The sequence below is a fragment of the Cercospora kikuchii genome (genome assembly GCF_019650295.1).
Source record: "Cercospora kikuchii DNA, contig_00004, whole genome shotgun sequence".
NCBI lineage: Eukaryota > Fungi > Ascomycota > Dothideomycetes > Mycosphaerellales > Mycosphaerellaceae > Cercospora > Cercospora kikuchii.
The window spans coordinates 2979364-3002040 of NW_025408585.1; the positions used below are offsets into that span (position 1 = coordinate 2979364).

The following is a 22677-nucleotide window of genomic DNA, read 5'->3' on the forward strand; positions in this document are numbered from 1 at the left end:
ACAGTGTATATTTGCTATGATTCAATAATACATCCTTTCATGAACATTGATCCTCCCAACATGATCTACAACTTCGCCTTGCCGCCCTTCAAAATATTTGCATACCGCGTCGTGTCATCATTGCGATACAACACCGGACTATCCGGGTAAGGATCCACAACCTTGGAGTTGAGTGGATTCAACTGCGCAGCACGATGGAACATGTCCTCGTAGACCTTTCCATCATATCTGCCCAGCGAGCTGTTGAGCTGCCAATCTGGGAAATCCCACGCATCAACCAATCGCACAGCATGAGGTCGAATCTCCTCCAACAATTGCATGACAGTCTTTGTTCGTGCGAGACGGATCTGAGCGACTGTGCACGCGGCCGAAGTGAAGAATTCGGAACTCTCAGACACGAGAGTGTGGAGTGCGTAGAGGCGGAAGAGTTTGTGCAAGAGGGTGAGAGTCTCTGGGTCGAGGGTTGTCTCGGATGAGGATGAAGAGGAAGCGTGGTGAAGAGTTTCGTAGAAGTTCTTCACGACGAGGTATTGCGAGTGGGCGCGAGAGAGGTTATAGAATGCAACCAAGAGAGAATTCCAAGATTTCTTCTCCTCGTCTCGGGCTCGCAAGGCTTCAAAGGTGAAGTATGCGGATCTCCAAGCGAAAGCTGCGACGATGTCGTCGTCTTTGCCGAGGATGTCGAAGGCGGCGCCTGTGTCCTGGCGTTTGAGGTAGAAGGATAAGATTTCGGTTGTGTCGTTGTTGGGTTCGTTGCCTTTGAGCACGCTGCGGGCGGATTTGAGGAGGTAGCGCGCGACTTGTTGGGTCAACATGTAGTTGTCGCCTTCCCAGGTTACGGTGGGGAGGTAGTCGGCGTACCAGCTTCCTACGCCGGCGAAGGCGGAGTAACCGTGGCCGCCCATGGCACGGCGGCAGACTTCGAGACCTTCGGCTGCGGTGCTGGAGCAGAGGGATTTGAGACCGCAGGAGGTGCCGTGGAGGTCGGCGAGGAGGTCGGAGCCTGGGGTGGTTTCTTCGGGGCCGGCGGAGCGCTTGCTGTTTTGGTCGGTGACCTTCTTTTGCATGTTCTTTTGGTTGGCTTCGTAGAGGTTCATCATGCCCTTGCCTGTGAAGTGGAGGGCGTAGGTGGCGGCGAGGAGTGGGAGGAGACGGGCCTGCACCATTGTGTAATTGAGAGTTTGGTTCTCGCCCTTCTCCCATTGTGGTGCATCGCGGTCTTGGAATTGACGGCGGACAGCGAGGTATCGAGTGGCGATGGTAACACCACGCGCGAGAGTGCTGCCGGATTGGAGGACAATGGTGCTGCGGACCCATGTGAGGGTGCCGTACACGAGTGCTGGTGAAGCTGGGCGAATGTATTTGCTCGTCTTAGGATCGACGGCAGAGAAGCGTGCCAACATAGCATCGTGAGGCACCTTGACCTTGTTGAAGAGCAGGAAACCATTGTCCATTGTGTTGTATCCGACCTTTGGGCCGATGTCTCCGGCATAGATGTTTGGCAGAAGCTGGTGCGTCTTCAGGTCTCTGATTGGGACAATGAATGGGTGAGGGCCGTATGGCTTGCCATTGATGATGAGCTGTGCCATCACGCAGGCGTGGTTGGCAGTTCGTCCAAGAGAACCAATCCACCACTTCGAAGCGGTGAGGTGCGGCGAGTGGATGGTGAAGGTCTTGTCGTCTGCGTTCCATGTTGCGGTCGTCTCCAATCCACGCACATTTGAGCCGTGGCCGAGCTCAGTCTGTGCATAACATCCAATGTGCCTGTATGCCTCTGCAGGCTTCAAGTACTTCTCTTGCTGCTCTGGAGTACCCTGTCCACGGAGCGTCACCAAGTACATGCCCTCGTGCAGTCCATACGGCAATGGCTCACTAATCAAGTCGTTTGCGACCCGTCTGTCCAGATCATTCCAGTTGTTCTGGAAAGCGATCGTTGTCAACCTCTTCGACCTCGCCAGGCCCTTCTCCCACTTGTCCACGCGTCCATCGAAGTAGTCGTTGTCCTTGTTGAACACTGGCTCTGCCTGCAGAACCTTCAATATCCGGTTCTTGCGCTCGAGAGCCTCTTTGCCGTGAAGGAAGACAGAGAGCTGTGCACTGTTGACCTTGGACTTGTTGCGCTCTTGAGCGAGGAGATCGGTTCCCTGGGGCTCGGACGGCTTCAGGTCCTTGACCCACTGTGGCATTTCTGCGGCCATGATGGATAGATGGTGTGAAGGAAAAGTGAAGATCTAGTGAAAGACTTCCACGCGGGTGAGAACAATGGAGATATTTATTCCTTCTGATGATGAGCAGGCAAGTTCCTCGGCCTTACCGACGCACGAGACAGGGCAATACCCAAGGGCCAAGGCACAGATAGATGAGCCGATGTTTATACAGCTCTTACGGTCGAGAGAATGAGATTCGTAGCCTCGGCTCCCGAAATGGAGCACGTCACTGGCTGGTTGTGTGAGCCACATGCCGCCGGATCATGCCGTAGATAAGATATGATCCGATGACGGTGAAGACGAGCACTTGTGCAAGGCTTGTCTTAGCATAATCGAAGCATTATAACGTGAAGTACATGTTAAACACTTTGTGTTACCTGTGTTGTCCGTTGACTTTGACATTCAGTCAAGAACGATCCAATGGCTCACTTGCGGGAATTGCCGATGCACTGTCCGCGATCATGAACAGGTTGCGCAACATGAACGGCGGGATGCTGAAGGTTGAGTGTGCCTGAGAGAAGCATGATACGGTCCAGATATATGCTGGGCTGCCTCAGACAAAGACTTCTTTTTCCCTCCTTCTCGTTGGGAATCTCTGCCTGGGACGAGGCAGCGATGGCGTGGCCGCCAGCGTCGAGCTTGGCGGCGAACAGCCTCCCTTTGTCTGCGATCCACTCACTTTGGTTGGCAAGCAAAATGTGCACGCTTTCTTCGCGCTGAGAACGACGATTTCTGTTCACCACAATGCCGGACTCATGTCGGCCAGATTGGCGAGAGCGAGCAGCGCTTCTGACTGGCAAGGTCTAGAACGCCACACCAATTGTCCCTGGCCACCACCCCCGCTCGTCATGCAGCGCCTGTCGACCATCGCCGTCTTTGCCCTCGCGCCGCACCTCTGATCTACAGCTAAGATGCCTCTGCTGAGTATGCGCACTTGCTAAATGGCGCACTGAGAAGCGCCGATGACGCCCTGCGGCCCTACTATATACCCACTGCCGCCCTCGTGCGCCGCCCATCTGTGTCACTTCACCATTGAGATTTCTGACGTACAGCACTGACTCGCCCGCATCCTCACGCCACCACTGCTACAGTTATACGGGCACCACCATGGCCGCAGACAAGACAGAATCGGACCACGTCGAACAACTAGAGAACCCCGAACATGAAGCCCTCCTCACCGGCGCCTTTGCGCTCGCCAGCTTGTTCAGTAGCTGTGTCGAGGCATTTGGGTTGATACACGCGAATCAGAAGTGGGATAAAGAGGAGCAGCTACAGTTGACACGCCTGGGACTGCAGCAGGCCCGTCTGTTGATATGGGGAGCAGTGGTGGGCATAGCATCGCCTCCAGCGTCTGTCACAGATCGCAAAGTTCCCAGACACCCCAGCTTGGCATATCCAGACTTGAAGGAGCCGACATTCTTCGATGCGCGAGACGCACGGCTGGACGATCCCGAACTCAGGACACCTATCGAGCAGACACTGAGCGCCATTGTAGATCGCTCGGCTGCCACCACGCGAGAAGAAATGATGGCCAAGTATGGGTTGAAGCCGGCGAGAAGATTTGGACCCGTGCTCGAGCAAGCGATGGACATGAATCGGCTGGAAGGCTTTCGAGAGAAATATGCACTGCTCCGAGAGGTCGCTGAGGATGTTGCGCGCATCAACACGAGGCGGAACAACTCTCTGACCTACACACCCTGGATGCTCGCTGATGTCGGGAAATTTGGCCATTTCATTGACCTCACGCAAGAAAAGGTGGACTCGTTGATCAACTTGCTTGATGTGAAGGAAAAGGTGGATAGAGCCATGCGCATGGACATTCGAATGTTTGGCTGGCATATTATCCCTGACCGAACGAGAACTGCACAAGACATATCTAAGCTCCGCATGCTGCAAGAAATTTGCAAGACTGATTATCCCGAGTACCTGGTAGCCACACAGCAAGCCTTGGACAACATCAGCCGCGAGGCGCGAGAGTTTGCGGTGTCATCTTACATCGTCTCCAAAGAGCAAGCCAAATTTCTCAAATCAGGCAATGATGCTAACGGTGAGGAAAAGCCCAAGAAAAAGCCTGGCTTGCTGAAGCTGTTCAAACCATTCGGCAAGAAGGATCAGCATCGCGTAGGGCACAGTCACAGCATCAGTGGCCCGGCCTCGGCACAAACAGATGACAATCTCGACCCTCCTCGCTCCATGTCTGACGTCGGACCAAACCTCGGGCGTATTCGCAGCAAATCGGTCGGCACTGAACTGGAGCTTGATGAGGATGTCAAAAATCGTCTCGCGCAGATGGAGACACACACAAGTGAGGGCACCAACGAGCCACCTATGGTCGTGGAGACGTTTGGAAAAGCGGTCGACACACCATTTGCTAGTCCTACCACGGTGCTGCGACCTGCAAAAGAACCGGGAGTCGTGGAGAGGCATGACATGTACAAAGGTATTGCCAGGACTGAGACCCGAAATTTGCATCAGGCGGACTATTGAGGTGTCTTGTTGGTTATCTGATATCGTTTTATACCCATTCGTTGTTTGCTGCATTTAACGGAGGCAGGTAATGTTCTTGTTGATAGGTTCTGTGCACTATGGTAATGAGACGTTTTACTGCCAAGGCTCTCAGGCAATTCTCAGTCGCTCACTAATGTAGGACTTTGAAAAATCAATGCTCTTCCAAAGAGTGGAACGAGCTACACACAGCACTAAGAAGATTCTACCGCTTTGCCGAAGTATTTGGAGCTCTGGAGTGATAGCTCCAACAATGTGACGTATGCAATGCTGATCAAAAGTAATTGTAGAGGTACAACAACCTCGAAGTCCTGTCTTCACTTCTAACGAACAGAATGCAACGCGCAAAACAGCTGAACGACCACCTCCATCAGCCAAATTCCAAGAAACAAGACTCCACCATGGCAGGAATAACCCTCATCAGCGCCACCCCATCCCCCTTCGCCCGAATGAACCGCATCGCCATGATCGAAAAAGGCATCCCCTTCACCATCCGCAACGAAATCCCCTGGCACAGCGACACGACCGAAACACCAAAATACAACCCTCTCGAGAAACTCCCCATTCTCCTTTTCGATGATGGTAGAGAACCTGTCTACGATAGCGCTCATATCCAAGAATACATTATTCAAAAATACGCCGATAAAGCTCCTTCACTCTTGACAGGCGATCTGGATACTGATTTGAAAGCTCGGCAAATCCAAACTCTTTGTGAGGGGATTTTGGATGCGTTTGTTCTTGCGAATTTTGAGAAGGCGAGGGAGAAGGGGAAGCAGTCTGAACTTTGGTTGAGTAGGCAGGAGAGGAAGATTGATGGGGGGATGAGGGCGCTGGAGGAGTTGGCCAAGAAGAAGAATGGGAAGGGGGAGTATTTGTTGGGAGATGGGAATGTGATGACGATCGCGGATATTGCGGTTGTGTGTACGGTTGGGCATATTGAATTTGCGGGAGTGAGGAAGGGGTGGAAGGAGGACTATTCGGAGTTGGCGAAGTTTTGGGAGGGGTTGGATCAGAGGGAGAGTTTTAGGAGTACGAGGCCGGAGATGTTTGATTTGAAGACGGAGGTTGTGGTTTGAGGGGGAGTTGGTAAATGTTGAGGAATTGGGATTTTATGTTGGATGAGTGAAGGTAGTGAACAATATGGAGGAGTGCTACTTCCTACACGCACGTGCCTTCACCCGTATGTGGGCATGCTTTGGATAGGATTTTGCCTCAGCTGCACGATCAAACTTCGAGCTGTATCCACTGGTCCGATGTGGGAAGTAGGACGTCTATTACCACGCGACACGCTTGCTCCAAGGGAGACAAGGTGTCTGTGAGTTCGGCGCCGTTTAGCCAGAATGGTCCATCAAGCTGATAAGCCGCCTGCCTCTTTCGGCTGGGTCGACCGAAACACGTGCCGCCTCTTAGGCGTGCATGGCATGGATCCTGCAGCACATGTATGTATCATCAGCACGGGCTTGATTTGGACTCAGTCTACACCGGCCGCAGAGTCCTGTCACCATCAGAACGCAAGCCATTGTGAACAGGACATGTCGTGCAACATGAGTGGTGGTTGCCAAGTGCAGCATTTCTACGAGCGGGCTCACCTCCCGCGGAGCAGCGCCACTTTACGCTAAGGATACAATAGAGTTCTACTACAGCTCCTGCAGCGATTGAGGCTGGCTGAATACCGCTCGAGTATTCGCGAGTCTCCAGTGCTACAGCGCATGTTGGCCATTGTCCTGTGAAGAAAAAAACACTTGGAGCACAACGTGCAGCTGGAATGAATGCGCATGTCTGCTGCATTGCAAGTGATCAGTTCACGCTCTCTCTCCAATTTCGCTGAAATCCAAGAGTCTTACCCCAATGCCACGAGACGGAGCGTAAATGATGTGTCGTCGGCACACTCTTGCTGTTCTAGATCCGCTTAGCCAACAGCCCGTCTTGTGGCTTGCTTGCACCCAGCTGGCGATTCATATATGAATTCGACATGCCCCAGTGATAATTGCGGCAGATCCAGCCAAAGGGTACGGTCCAGCTACCTTCGCTGTTTATCTTTGTACAAAATGTACACTCAACTTCTCATCGCGGCCCTCGTTCCGGCCTCGTTAGTCGCTGCCGTTGGCAGTAGCAATAACGTGTGCAACAAAAATCCTTACTTGGCCCTCCGCCCATTGTCCATTGTCCAAACTTCCTGCCGTGCAATCGTTTTGCACATCCAAGTTTCCGGCAGTCCCTTGCCTTACCACATCGACGACAACCGCAACAGCGACCTCTTTCACAACAGTGTCGACTTCTACGACCACAACCGGTAAGCATGTCTATAAAAGTACCATCTGGAGTGAGTGCTGACCAGCTGAAGGAACGACAACCGAGACAACGACGGTGCAGACTGATACAGTGCAAAGTGCAACATCCACCTCCACTTGTGAGTACTTACCTACATCACATTACAGCAATGAATCCGCCAATCTCAATCACGTAGCTACCGTCTTCACCGGCACTACCACTACAACGACTTTCACCTCGACGAGTACATCGACTACCTTCACTTCGACTGCAACCGTTTGCTCTACTACCAATGTTGGTCAAGGTCGCTGCTAGTACAGAAGGCACCGACTAACACTTTTGCAGGACAAGCGTGACACTCCGGACGTCGAGCCAGCTCGCGATGATTTGCAATACCATACCCTCATCCAACGCCCTAAGCTAGCAGGACGATATGCCCCCGTCGGCCGTCGTGAGCCTGCAAGAGCCACACCTTGTCCAACTCCTGATGCATTCAAGAAGTTGGCAGCTTCTGCAGTCAAGACGTTCTGCTCCTGCGCGACAAAAGCTGCACCGTGCGCTACTGCTACAACCACTGCAACTTCGACGACAACGAGTTCAGTCACAGCGACCGTCTCGACACAGGCCACTTCGACTACATCAGTCACCGCCGTCACCACGGAGTTTATCATCAGTACGATCACTATATCGACAATCACGACTGCCACAACATCCGAAGTCTCCACCACCGTCCTCTCCACATCAACTGTCTCGCAGGTACCATGCCTGAGCTGCACAAGCGGCACTTTCTGCAACAGTAAGCAATCACGCCTCCTTGTTTCGAGAGAAATCATCACGCTAACGAACGTCTTCCTCTTCCACAAACAGGCGGCTACAGTTATTCGCAAACGTGCGGAGTCCGTCCCACCTTCGTGGGCTCAGGGGGGACACCACCCAGAGTGAGTACCCAAGTTTCAGTGGAGGCCTGCCGTCAAACGTGCGTGGACGCTCCCTTTTGCAATTTTTACACTTTCGATCTCCGCACGGCAATGTGTACTGCGTATGATAATGCCGTTGGTTATGCCTCGACACCGGACGTTCAGTCGGTTTTTGGCCAGTTTATAGCTGTTTGTTGAACTCGGCTGGGGATACTGTTTTCGCATATTTGAATATTGAAGAATATGGAGAATTAAGGGCTGCAAGCGTAACTCGGATAGCATTAATGTCTTCTAGGATAGGGACGTCTCTAGTCGCACAAGCGGGTTACATTCGATGTAAAAGCTCCGTCACTCCCTCGATCTCGATATCTGACTCCTTCGCAGCCCAAAATCGTTTGGAGTTCTTCGAGATGTTAGATCAAGTCGCCTGTCTAAGAAGTCTGGAATAGTACTCATGGTGGCACTGACGTTTGTGTTATCGAGGAGCGTTGATCTTCGCGAGCATCGTGTGTGTGTGTGTGTGTATCTTATGGTCCACACGAGCAACCTCCTCCCTCAATTCTCAGAGTCCACCCCCGGGAGTCGCAATCGGCTATCATCGCTGGAGGGCACTCGCGTCTGGGGTCTCGGGCTTGAGCTGCAGCAGAAATAATGATCGATGGGGAGAGAAGAGCGATGAGAAGAGTGAACCACATTTTGACAAGATTTTCGATCGGGTGGAAGTGGGAGTGGTGGAAGGATTTCTGTAATGGCTCGAGCGACATTGAGGAGGATGGGCCTTTTATATCCTACTCGTGCGATCAGTGGCTCGACATCGCATGGCTTGTATTCTCGGAGAGTATACTATTCTCGAGCTTCTAATGTCTTGTCCCGGTGTAGAACCTGTGAGGAAGTTTGGTAAAGGGGTTGCGTTCGTGATCGCCCAGGTGTATAGTTCTAGAACGCGAGCATAAGTGTCGAACTAGCCATAAGCCGAATATTCGGCTACCGAGTAGTCCGTTCGCGGTAGATGCCTAGTATCCTTCCCATTCGGTTGACTCATTCCGTTGTACCATTTGTCCGTACAGGGATCGAGTCTGTACACGAGTGCGTGAGTATAGTGAACAGCGTTCCTCAAAACAGCGGTAAATATTCTCTATTTGGGACCCATCGCTTCTGCGGCTTTTCGAACAAACTCAATTGATTAGTGATCATGCCAGGTGTTAGCGTCTATGGTAGGTGTGGTGTCCTTGGTGTCCCCTGCAATCATTCGTGATTCCGGGCGGCGAAATTGCAACTCAGCTGACTTTTCCCGGATGATTCTTTCTGATCCGTTCGCCATATCTGAACACAATCCAAGCCATTGGAGTGAAAGCCAGAGCTATGAAGGCCAACAATGTGTTACCCCAACCCTGTCCGAGAGCCGCATAGAGTGATGGGCCAGCAAGAGGCAAGAATGCACCAAGCATCGATCTAAAAATTGTGTTTGCAGCCGCAGCAGATGATGCGTACAGTGTAAATGCATCAATGAGATAGGACTGAACAGGCATGTAGATTGCCAGGGTTCCGAGCCCGACCAACGCTGTACCGATGATAGGCACGATCCAGTGTGCGCCAGCTTCTGCGGACCAGCCATACCAGACCAATCCGACCGGGACGATTAAAGAGCCCGGAAGAAGTGGTAGGAGTCGAAACTCTGGCTTCCATTCGGTGCCCTTTGAGTAATGGACCACGAGCCGATCTGACAGTGCTCCCAAGGCAAACAGGCCAATCGCGCAGCCAACACCGAATCCAAGGTATGTCAGGCCTACGGTACGACCACTAAACCCGTAGACAGTCTGGAAGGTTCTCTCAAAACTTGTGAACAACAGATAGGTATATCCATAGACAAGTCCGACGTATACCGATGTCAGAAACACAATCGGTGAGGTGAATAGCATGGCCAAGGGTCGTGTGATAGCTCTCTTGAAGACCTCCGCTTTGGTCAGGTTGTTTGAATATTGATGATGCAGCTTCTCATTCCCAGTTTCGGCTTTCAACTTCTTCGTAATTCGCTCGAGCAGGACCGGAGCATAAGTTTCTTGCTGCAGGCACAATGAGACGCAGGTACCGATTCCGGAGATTATGGTAAGCAACCAGAAATTCCATCGCCAGCCGGCAGCTTCACCCAGAAAGCCTCCAGCTATTGGTCCCACCACGGGGCCGAGTAAAGGTCCAGCTGTAAAGATTGCAGTGACTTTGCCGCGTTTCTCTTTGCGCACACAATCTGCTATTGACCCATTGCCGATGGTGACAGGTGAAGATCCAGCGAGACCGCCAAGGAACCGAAATGCGAGCAGAGCTCCAATGTTCGGTGAGAGCGCGCATGCTAAGTTCCAGATCGTGAACAAGATACTGTTCGCGTGGTATACTGGTAGTCGTCCATAGATCTCAGACAGTGGAGCAAGAATCAGAGGGCCTATTGCATATCCGAGGATGTATATTGAGACCGCAAAGCTACCGATCGTTTCATTATTCGTGCCAAAATCGTCCAGTACGAGAGTTATGACAGGCGCCATCATTGAAGATGCGAGAGGCGTGAGGAGGCGAAAGAATGATATAACGCCCAGATTGCACCAGACTTTGGTTGTTGACCAATTTTGCGGATTGCGTGGGTCACTGTCAGACCAAGTGACCAGGTCGGGATCTCTGTCTTCCTGCCCGTCTGAATTATCATCGTTTCCCTCGTTCTTCTCGACGTCTCTTGTTGATTGTTGCTGCTTGGCTCCATCTTGTGAATGTGTGGAATCTTCTTTTTCATTGAATCTTGATGCATAATATGTGCTGGCACCTTCTGAAGATGGTTCTCTACGTGCATTTTCGGATTCCGTTTTAGACATGTTGGCGGCGCTGAGAGGAGACGGCAGGCCTGAAACAACGACAAAATCGACAAGTGTGAGGCGATGGCCGCACGGATGAGACGCATGCTTTCGTGTAAACGCTTGCCGCGAAAGGGCATTCACAGCGTCCCACCATCATTCTGCACATTGATCGTCGAGATTCAATCGCCAACACTGTTAAGCGTTCTCGGCATATTTGGCCATATAGGCGAAGTTGAGATGGCCGCGGAAACTCAGTGCTGAGACCTGCCTGTGGCAGCTGCAGCACCGCTACGGCACTTACGACAGCATACAGTCATTGCTGTCGCTCCGCGTTGAGACGGCGTATGTTGCACGCAGAGGGGGAATTGGTCGAACTCAAAGCGCATGAGTTGGGGTCTTTTTGCCGATCGTATGACGAGTTGAAAAGCGGCTGCAAAATGTTCCAGCTGGTGCAGCAGCCTCGCGCTTTGGTAGAGTCGGTGAGTGGTCCGAGATCTGCAGATCAAGCAACGCCGCGAGGCGCGATCCGCTGCTTTGTACATCCATCGCTCTGTTTGGATCGGAGGATCAGCATATTGCCAGCACAGGCACACTTGCACACGACCACTTACCCAAAAGAGGCAAACACAGGTTTGCATGCCTCCTGGAATATGTGCGATGTCAATGATGCAAGATGAGCAGTCGCATGTGATATGCGTTGGCGGTCTCGCATTAGTCCCTCTGAAGCGGTGTCTATCGCTCGAGCACTCGAAGGCTTCGTCATTGTGTCAATCATTGCACTACACCGAAGACTGCGATAACCATTTCTGGCTTGGCTTGCAGGCAAAGCTGTTTAATGCAGTTTGGCCGAAGTCAGAGGCATCATATATGTTCGCTTCTCCAGAAAGTGGTGTCTGCAGGGTATATTTAGATCCTCTGCTCAAACACCTTTCACGGATAGAAATCATGGGCAGCATTGAAGTGTCAACCCATGTGGTTGAACGCCCTCCGTCATGGCAGAAGTCGGTACACGAATACCTCGCCGAAAACGACCTGAAATGCAAAAAAGCCACGCCATTGCAAGGAGGAGCATCTGCTTACATCTGGAAATTGGAAGGTCTCGCACCTGAAAAACCAAGTTCGAGGCCAACACTACCACTTCGCTCCATCTCTCAGGCATGCATCATGAAATATGGCGATGACACAGCCAAAAGTGTAGCAGAGATCAAAATGTCGCCAGATCGGATGTCCAATGAGGCCAAAGCAATGGATTCAGCAACACTCGCACGCGTGTGTGCGGAAGAGCCCAGCGTCGAAATCCCACGCCTCGTCAGCAGCACAGATCAAGCGGTCATCATGAGCTGGGCCGGTGAGACAGATCTCAGGTCTGCGTATATTAAAGATCAGACTTTGGATGCTCGAGATGCTGGATCACGGATTGGTCGATGGGCTGCTGTAATGCATCGTGCTGGTCGCGGAAATCCAGATGAGGAGCAATGGGATAGCACTACGAGGGACTCTGTCCTTAAGTTGGAGGAAGACCATCTTCGGACCAGACTTTCTGAAGACCCCAGCTTCACATCGGAGGAAATAGAAAGAGCGGCTGCCGCATTTCATGCTCCAGATGAAGTTCGCACTCTGACAGCATACGACTTCAGACCGATGAACACGCTTCTGAGGCCCAGCGACGATACCAGCCGACCGCGCATTACAGTAGTCGATTGGGAGATTGCCGGTTATGGAGACCCAGCCTTCGACCTTCGGATGTGGATCGCTGAGGCAATCGTGACTGAAGCAAAGTATGGCGGTGAGAGAGCCTTGCTGGAAGGTTTCTTGACTGCCTATCGCCAAAAGGTGGGGAACAACATCGCAGACACGGCGCTCTTGTGCAGGGTGGCTATCCTGGTAGGGTCGATGTGGGAATTTCTCATGCCGTGCTCGATCTGGGATTGCACCGAGGCCGATGCAAGATATTATCGCAAGTCAGGGCGAGAGTATATCCGTGCGGGCATAGATTTTGATCGCGATTGGTTGCTCAAGAGTAGGCTTGCGCCACTCTTACAGAAATGAGTCTGGAGGTCTCCGACTGGAATAGGCGTTGGTTATGATAGATAGGGAAGGTGCTAGGCAATTTCGGATTTTGTCGTAGAAGACAGTCAGTGGCTCTTGTGGTTAGCTGTGAATGGGAAGTTCTAGTAGAGAATGTTCATATCATGTTGAATAACAGCATATAAGGCTAAGCAATGTATGCCGCCTTGAGAAGGTGTCAGCTGAGTGCGGTACAAAGTTTCCAAAAATCAGACTCACATTCAAGCGTACAGTCTCCTCGGTCGACGTGTTGTCACTGTGGTGGCCGAATCCACTTGCAGCGAGTGCTTTCTTACGCTTCTGATAACCCTGAATTTGCTGCCAGCCAGTCAGTATCGAAATGTTCACATGGTTCTACTCGCTACTTACACGCTCAATACTTTCATTGACAATGTACCTAATTACCGTAATGGGCTTTTCCTGACCTAGACGGACCACACGGCCGATGGCTTGCTCCTCAACGGAGGGATTCCACTGCGGCTCCAGTATATGAACTCGTGATGCGACGTTGATGGTGAGGCTGAGCGAGGTTAGAAATGCTGCATTCATTGAATCAAAGTTGCGGAGCTCACCCCAGGCCACCAGTACCAATCGTCATGAGCAAGGCAGATATTGTCGGATCTTCTGCAAATTGCTCCAGTATCTTGGTGCGATCAGCCTGCAGAGTCTTGCCATGAACGACTACAGCTCGTATGCCGTTTTGAGAGCAGATATCTGCTGCGAGGTCGATGGTCTTTCTCCAATACGAGAACACGACGCTTGATCGAGACATCAGCATCAGAAATGACATGGTGGAAAATCAATATACCTTTTCTCTAACGCTTGAGCATTCTGTGACGACTGCAAGTCTTGCATTAGTGCGTTCAACTTGCTACAGTGCTTCTTCACGGCACTTGGTGTATTTGGTGTATCGCTGCTCGGGTTGACAAGTTGTACTTCGAACGTCCGCTTGCAGATGGGGCATTCTTTCGGCGGTCCGATTGAAGCTCGGCTGTTATGGCATGTCATGCAAAGCATATGAGAACAATCTCCGAGCACGCCGGAGTCGCCATCGTCATCATCCTGATTGATGCCAGTGATTTTCGAATTGCACGAAGCACAGTAAGCATCTTCGCTCTCTTCCAGTAATGTGAAAAGCTCGTCGGAGTCCAGAGGCTGGCCATCGGCCAGGAAGCCATTCTGTCTAAAAGTGCCTTGGCTGCAGAAGATACGAAGCTCGAGCAGGATTTTGAGCATGATTATCCGCGTGGATTTGCCTGTGTGTCCGCTCACAGCTGCATCGATGGCTCCTCTACCTGTCTCAAATATTTGATGATAATGCTTTTCTTCGGCCGGCGAAAATATGACTTCTTTCTCAATGGCTTCTGGTCGAGCAAGCCCAATGATGCCTATATTTCGCCGCAGGCAAATAGGCTTCAGTGTCTCTCTCAGGATGTTGCCACCGCGCTGGACTGATTTTCCGGACGGGACCGTGACGTGTTGACGAAATATCAGATCGTTTCCAAGCAACGGGACTCGGCAAAAGTGCAAAAGCGAATACAGATCATCGATCTTATTCGAAATAGGCGTACCTGTAAGACACCAGTGATGTGCTGCCTCCAGTTCCACAACGGCAGCGAAAAGCTTGGTCCGTCGTGTGCGAATGATGTGTGCTGTGAGCATTTAGCATAACCCCAGCGCAGTTGGTAACATGGCAAACCTTCATCAAGAATAATCCTGAAAAAGCACATGTGGTATAGAACCCGTCGACGCGGTTTGATGTACTCTTTCGCGATCGTTCCATAAGTTGTGATGACAATGTCGTTGTCGACCAGGTCATCGGCAAGGCGTGCTCTTTCGTGTCCATGGTATCTTGATACTTTGAGCTTGCCAGATCCAGTGTGTCTGCCTACCATCAGTAACGGCAGTCGACTATGCCATAAGCGACATACTGCTGAAGTTGCGCGAGCCAGGAGTCCATCAGCTCTGTGTGAATGTCAGCAAATTTTCAAGAATGGTACACAGGCAGGCTTTGGACGTGGGGACGGAAGGCACTGCCACTAGTGTCGCCCTGCTACGCAAGCACGAAGCCGGTAGTTGTGAGGCAGTTTGCGCCGAAGATTGATTCGCAAAATGGTTGCCTCTTCCAAGGGAGCTGACAACAAGTGATATTGCAGTCAGCGTCTTTCCTAAGCCCATCTCATCGGCAAGGATGCCACCTTGTGGTTCGAGCTGCTGCTGGAACCTTTCGTCGGCCGTGATCTTGTGGCGATATCTATTGGTAAGTGAGCAACTATTTCATACTTTGTCCATGAACAGTACTCACACTGCACGGTCATTCTCGGTTCTATCGTGAATCCAGAATCGCATGCTACAATTCAAATTTTCTCCGCCGATCTCTCGCTGACGCATGAAGTCAAGGGCTTCTTTCTGGTGCCTGTTGAGATACATGTCAGCGACCACGTCGTCTAATACAGGAGGGTCAGTCTTGCGGCAGAATGGGCGTGGTAACGATCGCAACATCGACGTCTACCGCGTTGGCATTAAGCGCATGCTGTGACATATCATCCAGCGCGGTGTTCCAGGCGCTGCCCTGTTCTGCTTTGCGTCGCTTTGTGGTCATCTCCATGAACAGCTCGTGAAGCATTATATCCGGCTGGGAAACCTGCAGATCCAACACTTGTGGATTGAAATATTCTCTCGTATCGCAGGTTACCCGGGGATCTTGGAGATATAGCCCGTTCAAGGAGAGAGACACTCCTACCCGCTGAGACGATTCTATAGGACCAAGAATATGGATGTCCACGTATAGAAATTTTGAGTTTCTGGTTCTTGCTGCTGCGTCCAGAAATGAAGTCAACTGACCCCCTTCCACGAATACCTCGCATCCTACGCCGTTCAGGTTCATGATCTCTAATAACGCCCTTGTGAGTCGAGTGCTCAGATGTGCCACTTCTCGACCAGATGGAGTGCCGACAAATAACCTGCCGTCTCTCACCGTGAGATTGAATCGTAAATACGTTGTCGCCGGGCCACTCGCAGAGGCGTCCTCTGTAGTGACATGTGTGGAGATATACAGCGTATCACAGGCAGCATGGGGTATCTATATCAGCATTAGCCCATGAAATTCTGACGGAGAACATGATTACCATTCCGAAGCAGACAAGATCAGATCGTCCTGCGGTCGCTGTCGGGCCGGCCGCCGCTGATTCAACATGCGGTAGCCGAGCGCTCGTATCTCTTCCCGACCCAGGTAATTCAGTGTCGATAACTTCCAACGTGTCTGCGTGAATCAACAAGTCCTGACTCTTACTGACGGACGTAGACGCTGAACTCTGCTGAGCCTGGCTGGACCATGCGCCTCGAGGCCGAATACTGCTTTGAGCATCCCTCGCAACACTTCTAGCAAGGCGAGCGTGGTTCTGAAATTCTTGCTCCTGTGCAGGCGTGGCATGCTGCGTCAAGACATTATCCCGGGGAATCTGAAGAGCCGTGTCAAATCTACTTCGCTCGTGTGTTTCGCCAGATGCATCGGCGGGCTCAAGGTGGCCAGTCTCGATAGCGCGACGCTCTGCAGTCTCGAAAATCACGTCGGCGTGGTCGCCGTTTGGCTCTGACGGCATGATGTGACATGTCGAAGAGTATGCCTGTATCTTCTCAACACTGGGCAGTGCAGTAAGACCAGTCTGATGTTTCGGCGTTGAAGGTGTTGTCGAAAGAGAGCAGGCCTTGCGCGGCAAGTCCACGAGCCGCTGCCGCTTGGCCGGGTACCCATCACTTCTGCCTTGTTCCTCGTCTCCTTCACTGTCCTCCATGAATTGTGCGGGACTCTCACTTTCTGAATGCATATTGGCACCGCGCCAGATGTGAACATGTTTCTGGCAAGGACCGCCGGCGCGCATTGCCCAGCAGGAGGGCGCCGCGACAAGGCTGGCGGCTGAGGCTGCGCCCTGAGGCCGCACCCAGCCTTGGTCTCTCATTTCCACTCGCGTTGCCAGCGATGCACTTCTCACGTCCCGTCAACTATGGCCGAAGACTCACAGAGCTCCCCTGAGCATGCCTTGAGCGGCTTCAATGACACAGCAGATAACGATGTAGATCACCACCACAACCGTGCCTTTCGTCACCCATGGATAGACTCAAAGGTACAGGTCCGACTATTGCGGCTCGGGGGCAGAAGCAGCGACCATACTCGGGTACTCACAGACGCCTCTCTGGAAATCTGTGATGTCTCAAAGTTGCCAACCACTGAGTATATTGCACTTTCATACTGCTGGGGCGAAGCTCGAACAGAGCAAGACGTGCGAGAGATCAATGTTGACAGTCAACCATTTGCAGTACGCACAAACCTCTCGAACTTCCTTCAAACAGATAAGATCGCGGGCCTTCGCACACCAATCTGCATCGACGCCATATGTCTGAACCAGTTGGATTTGGAAGAGCGAGGTTGTCAGGTTGAAGTGATGTCAGATGTGTACCGCAACGCGTCTAGGACTGTCGTGTGGCTAGGACTTTGCCCAGATGAGCAGGAAGAAAATCTCGAGTCTTTGCGCGACCAATTAGCAGATGCTGACCTCCGTCATGGATGCTGGCAATCAGCTTCACTTGTCGGGCTCAGTTTTCTCTGTTCCAGGGCTTACTGGAGGAGACTTTGGATTGTGCAAGAGCTGCTGCTCAGCGAGGTGGTCGAAATTCGGTGCGGAAATTTCTTGTTCGACTTTGCCGCCATTGTTGGTCTGGTGTCATTGCCACGCTCTCAGCAATTCCTCAGTGACGCCGAGGACACCGGCTGGTGGGACAGCTGGAAAATCGCAAAGCCCAGGCACTACTCCGAACAGAGCGCTCAAGAAGGTCAGATCCGCGACGGTTGGCAATGGGCTGTCAGACTCGCCCACAATCGCGTCAAATGGTTGGCAAGGAATTCGCAGGATACTGATGCCTTCTCTGGTTCTTCAGGGTTGCCATTCTTCGAGGCACTGATAGCGTTCCAGCACCAGCAGTGTCGTGATCGCAGAGACAAAGTCTATGCTCTTGTTGGATTACTCGATGAAGAAGGTCGTTCGATGATGAAACCCAACTACAAGTGCACTTTACGCGCATTGTTAACTCAGGCAGCCGCTACATGCCTTGTCTCTCGATGGAAGTCGAATGGCACTGCCGCGTCGAATGGAGACCAGAACCACGAAGGCCGACGCTTCTGTGAGATCCTTTGCTCCATGCTTTCTCTCCGTGGCTTGGATATCGAAAGTGAACTGTCGAGTGCTACGCAAGTCGCACGATCCTACATGATGGAATCCAACAATGTTTCAAGCGCTGCCACTACTGACCAACATGAATACGAATACAACAAAGCAGCCGAGGAAGGTCCCGAACCACCGCTAGAGCCGAGACACAGCCATGCCGACGACATCGAGATCGGCAATGGCCAGCGACTACTCGATCAGGTCTTCCAATCTTTCAAGAATGAATTGTCTGGTGCAGAGATACTGGAATATGCGATGACTGACAGAAAGACCTTCGAATTATCACTAGCTGTAATACAGAAGAACCAACGGACAATGGGGCTCATGCGTGACATGAGCAGATTGCGTATATTTCTGCAAACAGCGAGCACATACGAGGAACTTGCTGACCTTTATCTTGACGTGCGAAACCTCGTCGCGTACATATGGGTATGTGTAACGCAGTGTCTGAATTGCCGCAGGATTTGACTAACCTGGATAAGGCGTCCGCCAGGTTTCTGATGGAGGTTGGTCAATGATTTAGGCTTGCTTCACTGGCCACGAAACTCGTGTCTAACATTGATTAGGTTACCCACACATCGCTCGATGCGTTTGACGCTCTATTGAGTTTGTACCAAAGACTTGGACAAAGTATGCCTGCCTCGAACCACGTGAAAACTTTGTCAGGCAACGACTCTGAGCAACGCGACCTTGTGGCGTTGCTCTTCCACGGGTTGTTCGGCTTTCACAGGTTGGCATTGCATTATTTCAAGAAGCCTGGTGAGTGAGGCAAATACCGCGATGTACCAATACTAGTGTTCTGTTATTGACTCGATTCAGCTTGGCAACAGCTCTTCGCTGCCACTTGGAAGCATCTTGAGAGGCAGCTGAGCGCGCTCATTACTACTCTGGGAGAATACAAGTCGCTCCTCCAAGACCGCGCCCAGTCCATTGAGCTGGATGAATCTCGACGTCATATCACGCATACCAATACGCAACTGGCACAATTACTTATGCAGACTAGCCAAACGGGCTTGCAGGCTGAGGAACATTTCAAGCAACTAAGTTCGGATGAGGCCATTAGGCGCCGCGGGCACGTGATCAACTGGCTTTCCGCTCCAGACTTCACGTCAGACCAAGATCATGGTCGATCTGTGCGAGAGTGTTGCCCAGGGAGTGGGAGATGGCTGCTGGATGATTCACGCTACCGCAGATGGAATGACGTGGAAGCGGATGAGGCCCCTTTACTTTGGGTTAATGCTATCCCGGGTGCAGGTAGGCTCGGAAGCGAGCATTATGTCGATGTGCTGCTAACGACACGCAGGAAAATCCGTCCTAGCTTCTCTCGTGGTAGATGAATGTTCCTCCGGCTCACCTGCGACAGTCATCTTCTTTTACTTTAAGCATGACAACTTGGAGAAGAATACTTTCTTGGCAATGGCTCGTTCTTTGCTTCATCAACTCTCGCAACAAGATGATACACTACTGCACTATCTGTTTGAGATGGCAGCAAAACGAGGAGAGAATGTTCTTCGGACTACGAAGCTGGCTAAGGAGGCTCTGAAGGCTTGTCTGAATGCTACGGACAACGTGTGCGTCGTGATTGATGGTATCGATGAATGCCCAGAAAAGGAGCAGAAACACATCGCCGACTTTTGGATCAGACATAGCGAGGAATCGAGATCTGGACCGAATTCTTGTCGCTGCATTATGTTCAGCCAAGATGATGCATCAACGCGATCGCTATTTGCGAGCTTACCTGCCATTCGTATAGGCGGAGAACTGCACAACGCTGACATCGGCGCGCTTTGCAAGTCATGGGGCGACAGGATTCAATCCAAGTTCAATTTGAACTGGCAGGAAACCCACTATCTCGTGACCGAGACCGCATCTCGCGCGCAAAGCATGTTTCTGTTCGCGCACGTTGCCATGGAAAATTTCCACGAGCAGGTGAATCAGGCAGACCTATTCGCCGAATTAAGGAGCTTCCCAGTTGAACTCAATGATATGTAAGTATTGCGAGGCTGGATTTCCTTCGAGATACCGGGACTGAATCCTCACCAGATATGCGCGTGTGCTCACAAGAGTCACACATGCAAAGCTGCCGCTCAGCCGCAATGCTCAGCGATTGTTTTCCTGGGTGGCTTGCGCCATAAGGCCTCTCAAGTGGCGCGAGATCCAAGTTGCGGTTTCAATCGACAGTGAGCTTGGAGTCGTGGATCTGGAAAACCGTCAATTCAGGGTGAGCTTGAAACGGATATGTGGTGCTTTGTTGGATGAGCGGCCAAACGGAGACGTAGACTTCGTTCATCATAGTGCTAAACAGTAAGATGTAACCTGTTCCGGAAGCCACTGGGAGCGTTGCTGATCGGCTTGTGCAAGGTACATACTCAATCAGGGGTACGTGGACCTGGACCTCGAGCACTGCAAGATGACCGAGCTCTGTCTCAACTACTTCACTCTGCCAGCGTTCTCCGCGCAGTGTACCGAAAGACAGCTGTACGACTATGCGAAAGCAGGCACATATGGTTTTCTGGACTACACTATGGCTTGCTGGATTACGCATCTCGAAAATGCAATTGACACGGACCAAGGGCAAGGCCTGCCCAGGGCGCTAGTACAAGTACTTGAAACATTCTTTGAGCATCACTGGAAGAAACCACGGAAACGCGCGAAACCGACCAAGAAGATCGAGGAGTTGTGCGACAATATCTCAACCTTGGGGATCTGTGATAAGGTGGAGCAGACAATGTCGGCCATGCACTTCCTAATGACAACCAACTCGGCGAACCTAAGCAGTGTTGAGACGTTGGACCTGTTTGAAACACTAATGCTCGTCCGCGCCGCTCTGGAAAGCATGACTTCGCACGAAGATCTGGAGAACCACTACGGGCCTAATGTGTTCAAATGTCCGCGAATATACTGCAAATGGTTCTCTGAAGGTTTCAGTCAAGCTGAAGAACGAAAAGCGCATGTGGACAAGCATGAACGCTCGCACTTCTGCCCATACTTCTCCTGCATGTATGCCACCATTGGCTTTCCTGCTGCCAGAGAACTCTCGCGTCACGTGAGAAAGAAACATGGTAGAGTTGTGACAGAGGAAAGACTCCCAAACGAGCAAACCGATATTCCAGATCATGTGGGAGCTCCACACGAGGGTCCTTCAAGTCGGTCCAGTCCCTCCGAATCTGTATCAGAAATTGTGCTGGATCCTCGTCTTGCTTCGGTTGAGGAACCGTCGGATAGATTTCAGTTGGCCCAGCCTGCGCCCAACTCGCACGAACATACTCACACAACGCGGACTGGGGCTCAATGCAGGAAAGAGCTGAAGATGTGGAACCCTATCTTGAGCGTGGAGCTACACACGAGAAGCGGGCGAAGACCGCCCCGAACTTGCAGTGCTCCATGTGTCCTAAGATCTTCACTCGCCCTTCCAATCTTCGATCACATCTCCGCACTCACACGGACGAGAAACCATTCAAGTGTTCCGTCTGCGGCAATAACTTCAGGAGACAGCATGACCGCCTTAGGCATGAAGCGAGGCACCGAAGAGAGAAGTTCGTTTTCAAGTAGCCAACGGATCATAGTTGGAAGAGTTAGCTGCGACTACTTTAAAGATGCAACAACGCTTGAACACTGCCAAGAAGAAGATGCAACCACCGAGGTGCTGACTTCCGACTTGTTACTGAACTTGCGAGAGGTATCTGCTTTCGTTCGCCGAGCGGCCATAGACCGAATTGACCGGCTCGGATGGAGTGACGCCTTTCCTCTAAGCTTCACGCATAATCGATGCGCGGTGCACAGATATCATTGTTACATGTGCAGTAACTTAGCGTTTATGCGCGGACTGCGAATGCAGCCGTAGATCTTTTTGTGTTTCGTTTTGGCTCACGTGTCCACACAATGTCAATTGTTATATGTTGTTAAATTACTCTAGACTTCACCTGAGCTGTCCATGTGTCGCGTGGCGTGTGATTATGTTCGCGAGCCTTTGTCGGTCGACTGTTGGCCGTGCATGCACGCAATGGGCAGTGTGCCACAGTGTCGTGTGTACAGTAATCCCGTGCCGAGGACTCGTAGATCGATCAAATGTGTGTCTGAGCTTAGCATGCTTACATGACTTGGTCCCCCCTCGGTGGGCGTTCTTATTGGTTCGTTATTAGAGTAGGGCCAGTTCTCGGTGCCTACTCCCTCGTTGTGCTCAGTAGTGCCAGCTGCGGTAGAAAGTATCTGCTTTGGTATATACAATCGGCCCGGTCAAGATGTGTATGCCGCATTTGATAGAGCAGAACAATCCAGGTGTTTTCAGTCCCAAAACATCAGGTCCACCCCTTCCGCCATCTGGCTCAGGTAGACCGCAATGTCTGAACTGTGTCTATCATGGGACACAGTGGCTTGAAGATGCGACAGGCTTGTGACATTCCCAAATCGCCAACTAGGATGCCGGACGCGAGCTCTTGTGCGGCGCGACTGGCAGGCACCATCTCATGGCGTGGTGCAAGTATCTTCGCTACGGCGTCGGCGCAGACAAACCAAGACCTGCCTGTAGCCGGAGAGCTACGGAAGTAACAGGCTGAGTAGTTCGCCAAAACGACATTGCGCCCGTGGCACTCCGTGATGTGGATGAACCGTCCTCAAGTCACGTTTGCCACCACACAGTCAGTATACG

General features: G+C 51.7%; 7 protein-coding genes across 7 annotated transcripts; 4 read left to right on the forward strand and 3 right to left on the reverse strand.

The window, feature by feature from the left end:
• Positions 1 to 65: 65 nt before the first annotated feature.
• CKM354_000740300 (uncharacterized protein) lies at positions 66 to 2198 on the reverse strand (the record flags this gene model as incomplete). The annotated part of the gene is made up of 1 exon (XM_044802751.1): positions 66 to 2198. One exon carries the CDS (start codon positions 2196 to 2198, stop codon positions 66 to 68), a length of 2133 nt encoding a protein of 710 aa, XP_044658686.1.
• Positions 2199 to 3314: 1116 nt separating this feature from the next.
• Positions 3315 to 4694, forward strand: CKM354_000740400 (uncharacterized protein; the record flags this gene model as incomplete). Its single annotated transcript, XM_044802752.1, has 1 exon — positions 3315 to 4694. The coding sequence occupies one exon, from the start codon at positions 3315 to 3317 to the stop codon at positions 4692 to 4694; it is 1380 nt and encodes a 459-aa protein (XP_044658687.1).
• Positions 4695 to 5113: 419 nt separating this feature from the next.
• Positions 5114 to 5788, forward strand: CKM354_000740500 (uncharacterized protein; the record flags this gene model as incomplete). The annotated part of the gene is made up of 1 exon (XM_044802753.1): positions 5114 to 5788. One exon carries the CDS (start codon positions 5114 to 5116, stop codon positions 5786 to 5788), a length of 675 nt encoding a protein of 224 aa, XP_044658688.1.
• A 3389-nt stretch (positions 5789 to 9177) lies between these two features.
• On the reverse strand, positions 9178 to 10758 carry CKM354_000740600 (uncharacterized protein; the record flags this gene model as incomplete). The annotated part of the gene is made up of 1 exon (XM_044802754.1): positions 9178 to 10758. The coding sequence occupies one exon, from the start codon at positions 10756 to 10758 to the stop codon at positions 9178 to 9180; it is 1581 nt and encodes a 526-aa protein (XP_044658689.1).
• Positions 10759 to 11685: 927 nt separating this feature from the next.
• On the forward strand, positions 11686 to 12789 carry CKM354_000740700 (uncharacterized protein; the record flags this gene model as incomplete). Its single annotated transcript, XM_044802755.1, has 1 exon — positions 11686 to 12789. One exon carries the CDS (start codon positions 11686 to 11688, stop codon positions 12787 to 12789), a length of 1104 nt encoding a protein of 367 aa, XP_044658690.1.
• A 166-nt stretch (positions 12790 to 12955) lies between these two features.
• Positions 12956 to 16634, reverse strand: CKM354_000740800 (uncharacterized protein; the record flags this gene model as incomplete). Its single annotated transcript, XM_044802756.1, has 11 exons — positions 12956 to 12973; positions 13027 to 13125; positions 13177 to 13327; positions 13380 to 13565; positions 13616 to 14459; positions 14507 to 14691; positions 14739 to 14772; positions 15006 to 15061; positions 15113 to 15223; positions 15279 to 15889; positions 15936 to 16634. The coding sequence occupies 11 exons, from the start codon at positions 16632 to 16634 to the stop codon at positions 12956 to 12958; spliced, it is 2994 nt and encodes a 997-aa protein (XP_044658691.1).
• A 177-nt stretch (positions 16635 to 16811) lies between these two features.
• On the forward strand, positions 16812 to 21581 carry CKM354_000740900 (uncharacterized protein; the record flags this gene model as incomplete). The annotated part of the gene is made up of 7 exons (XM_044802757.1): positions 16812 to 18458; positions 18596 to 18788; positions 18849 to 19283; positions 19333 to 20017; positions 20073 to 20333; positions 20391 to 21260; positions 21332 to 21581. 7 exons carry the CDS (start codon positions 16812 to 16814, stop codon positions 21579 to 21581), a joined length of 4341 nt encoding a protein of 1446 aa, XP_044658692.1.
• Between the last annotated feature and the right edge of the window lie 1096 nt (positions 21582 to 22677).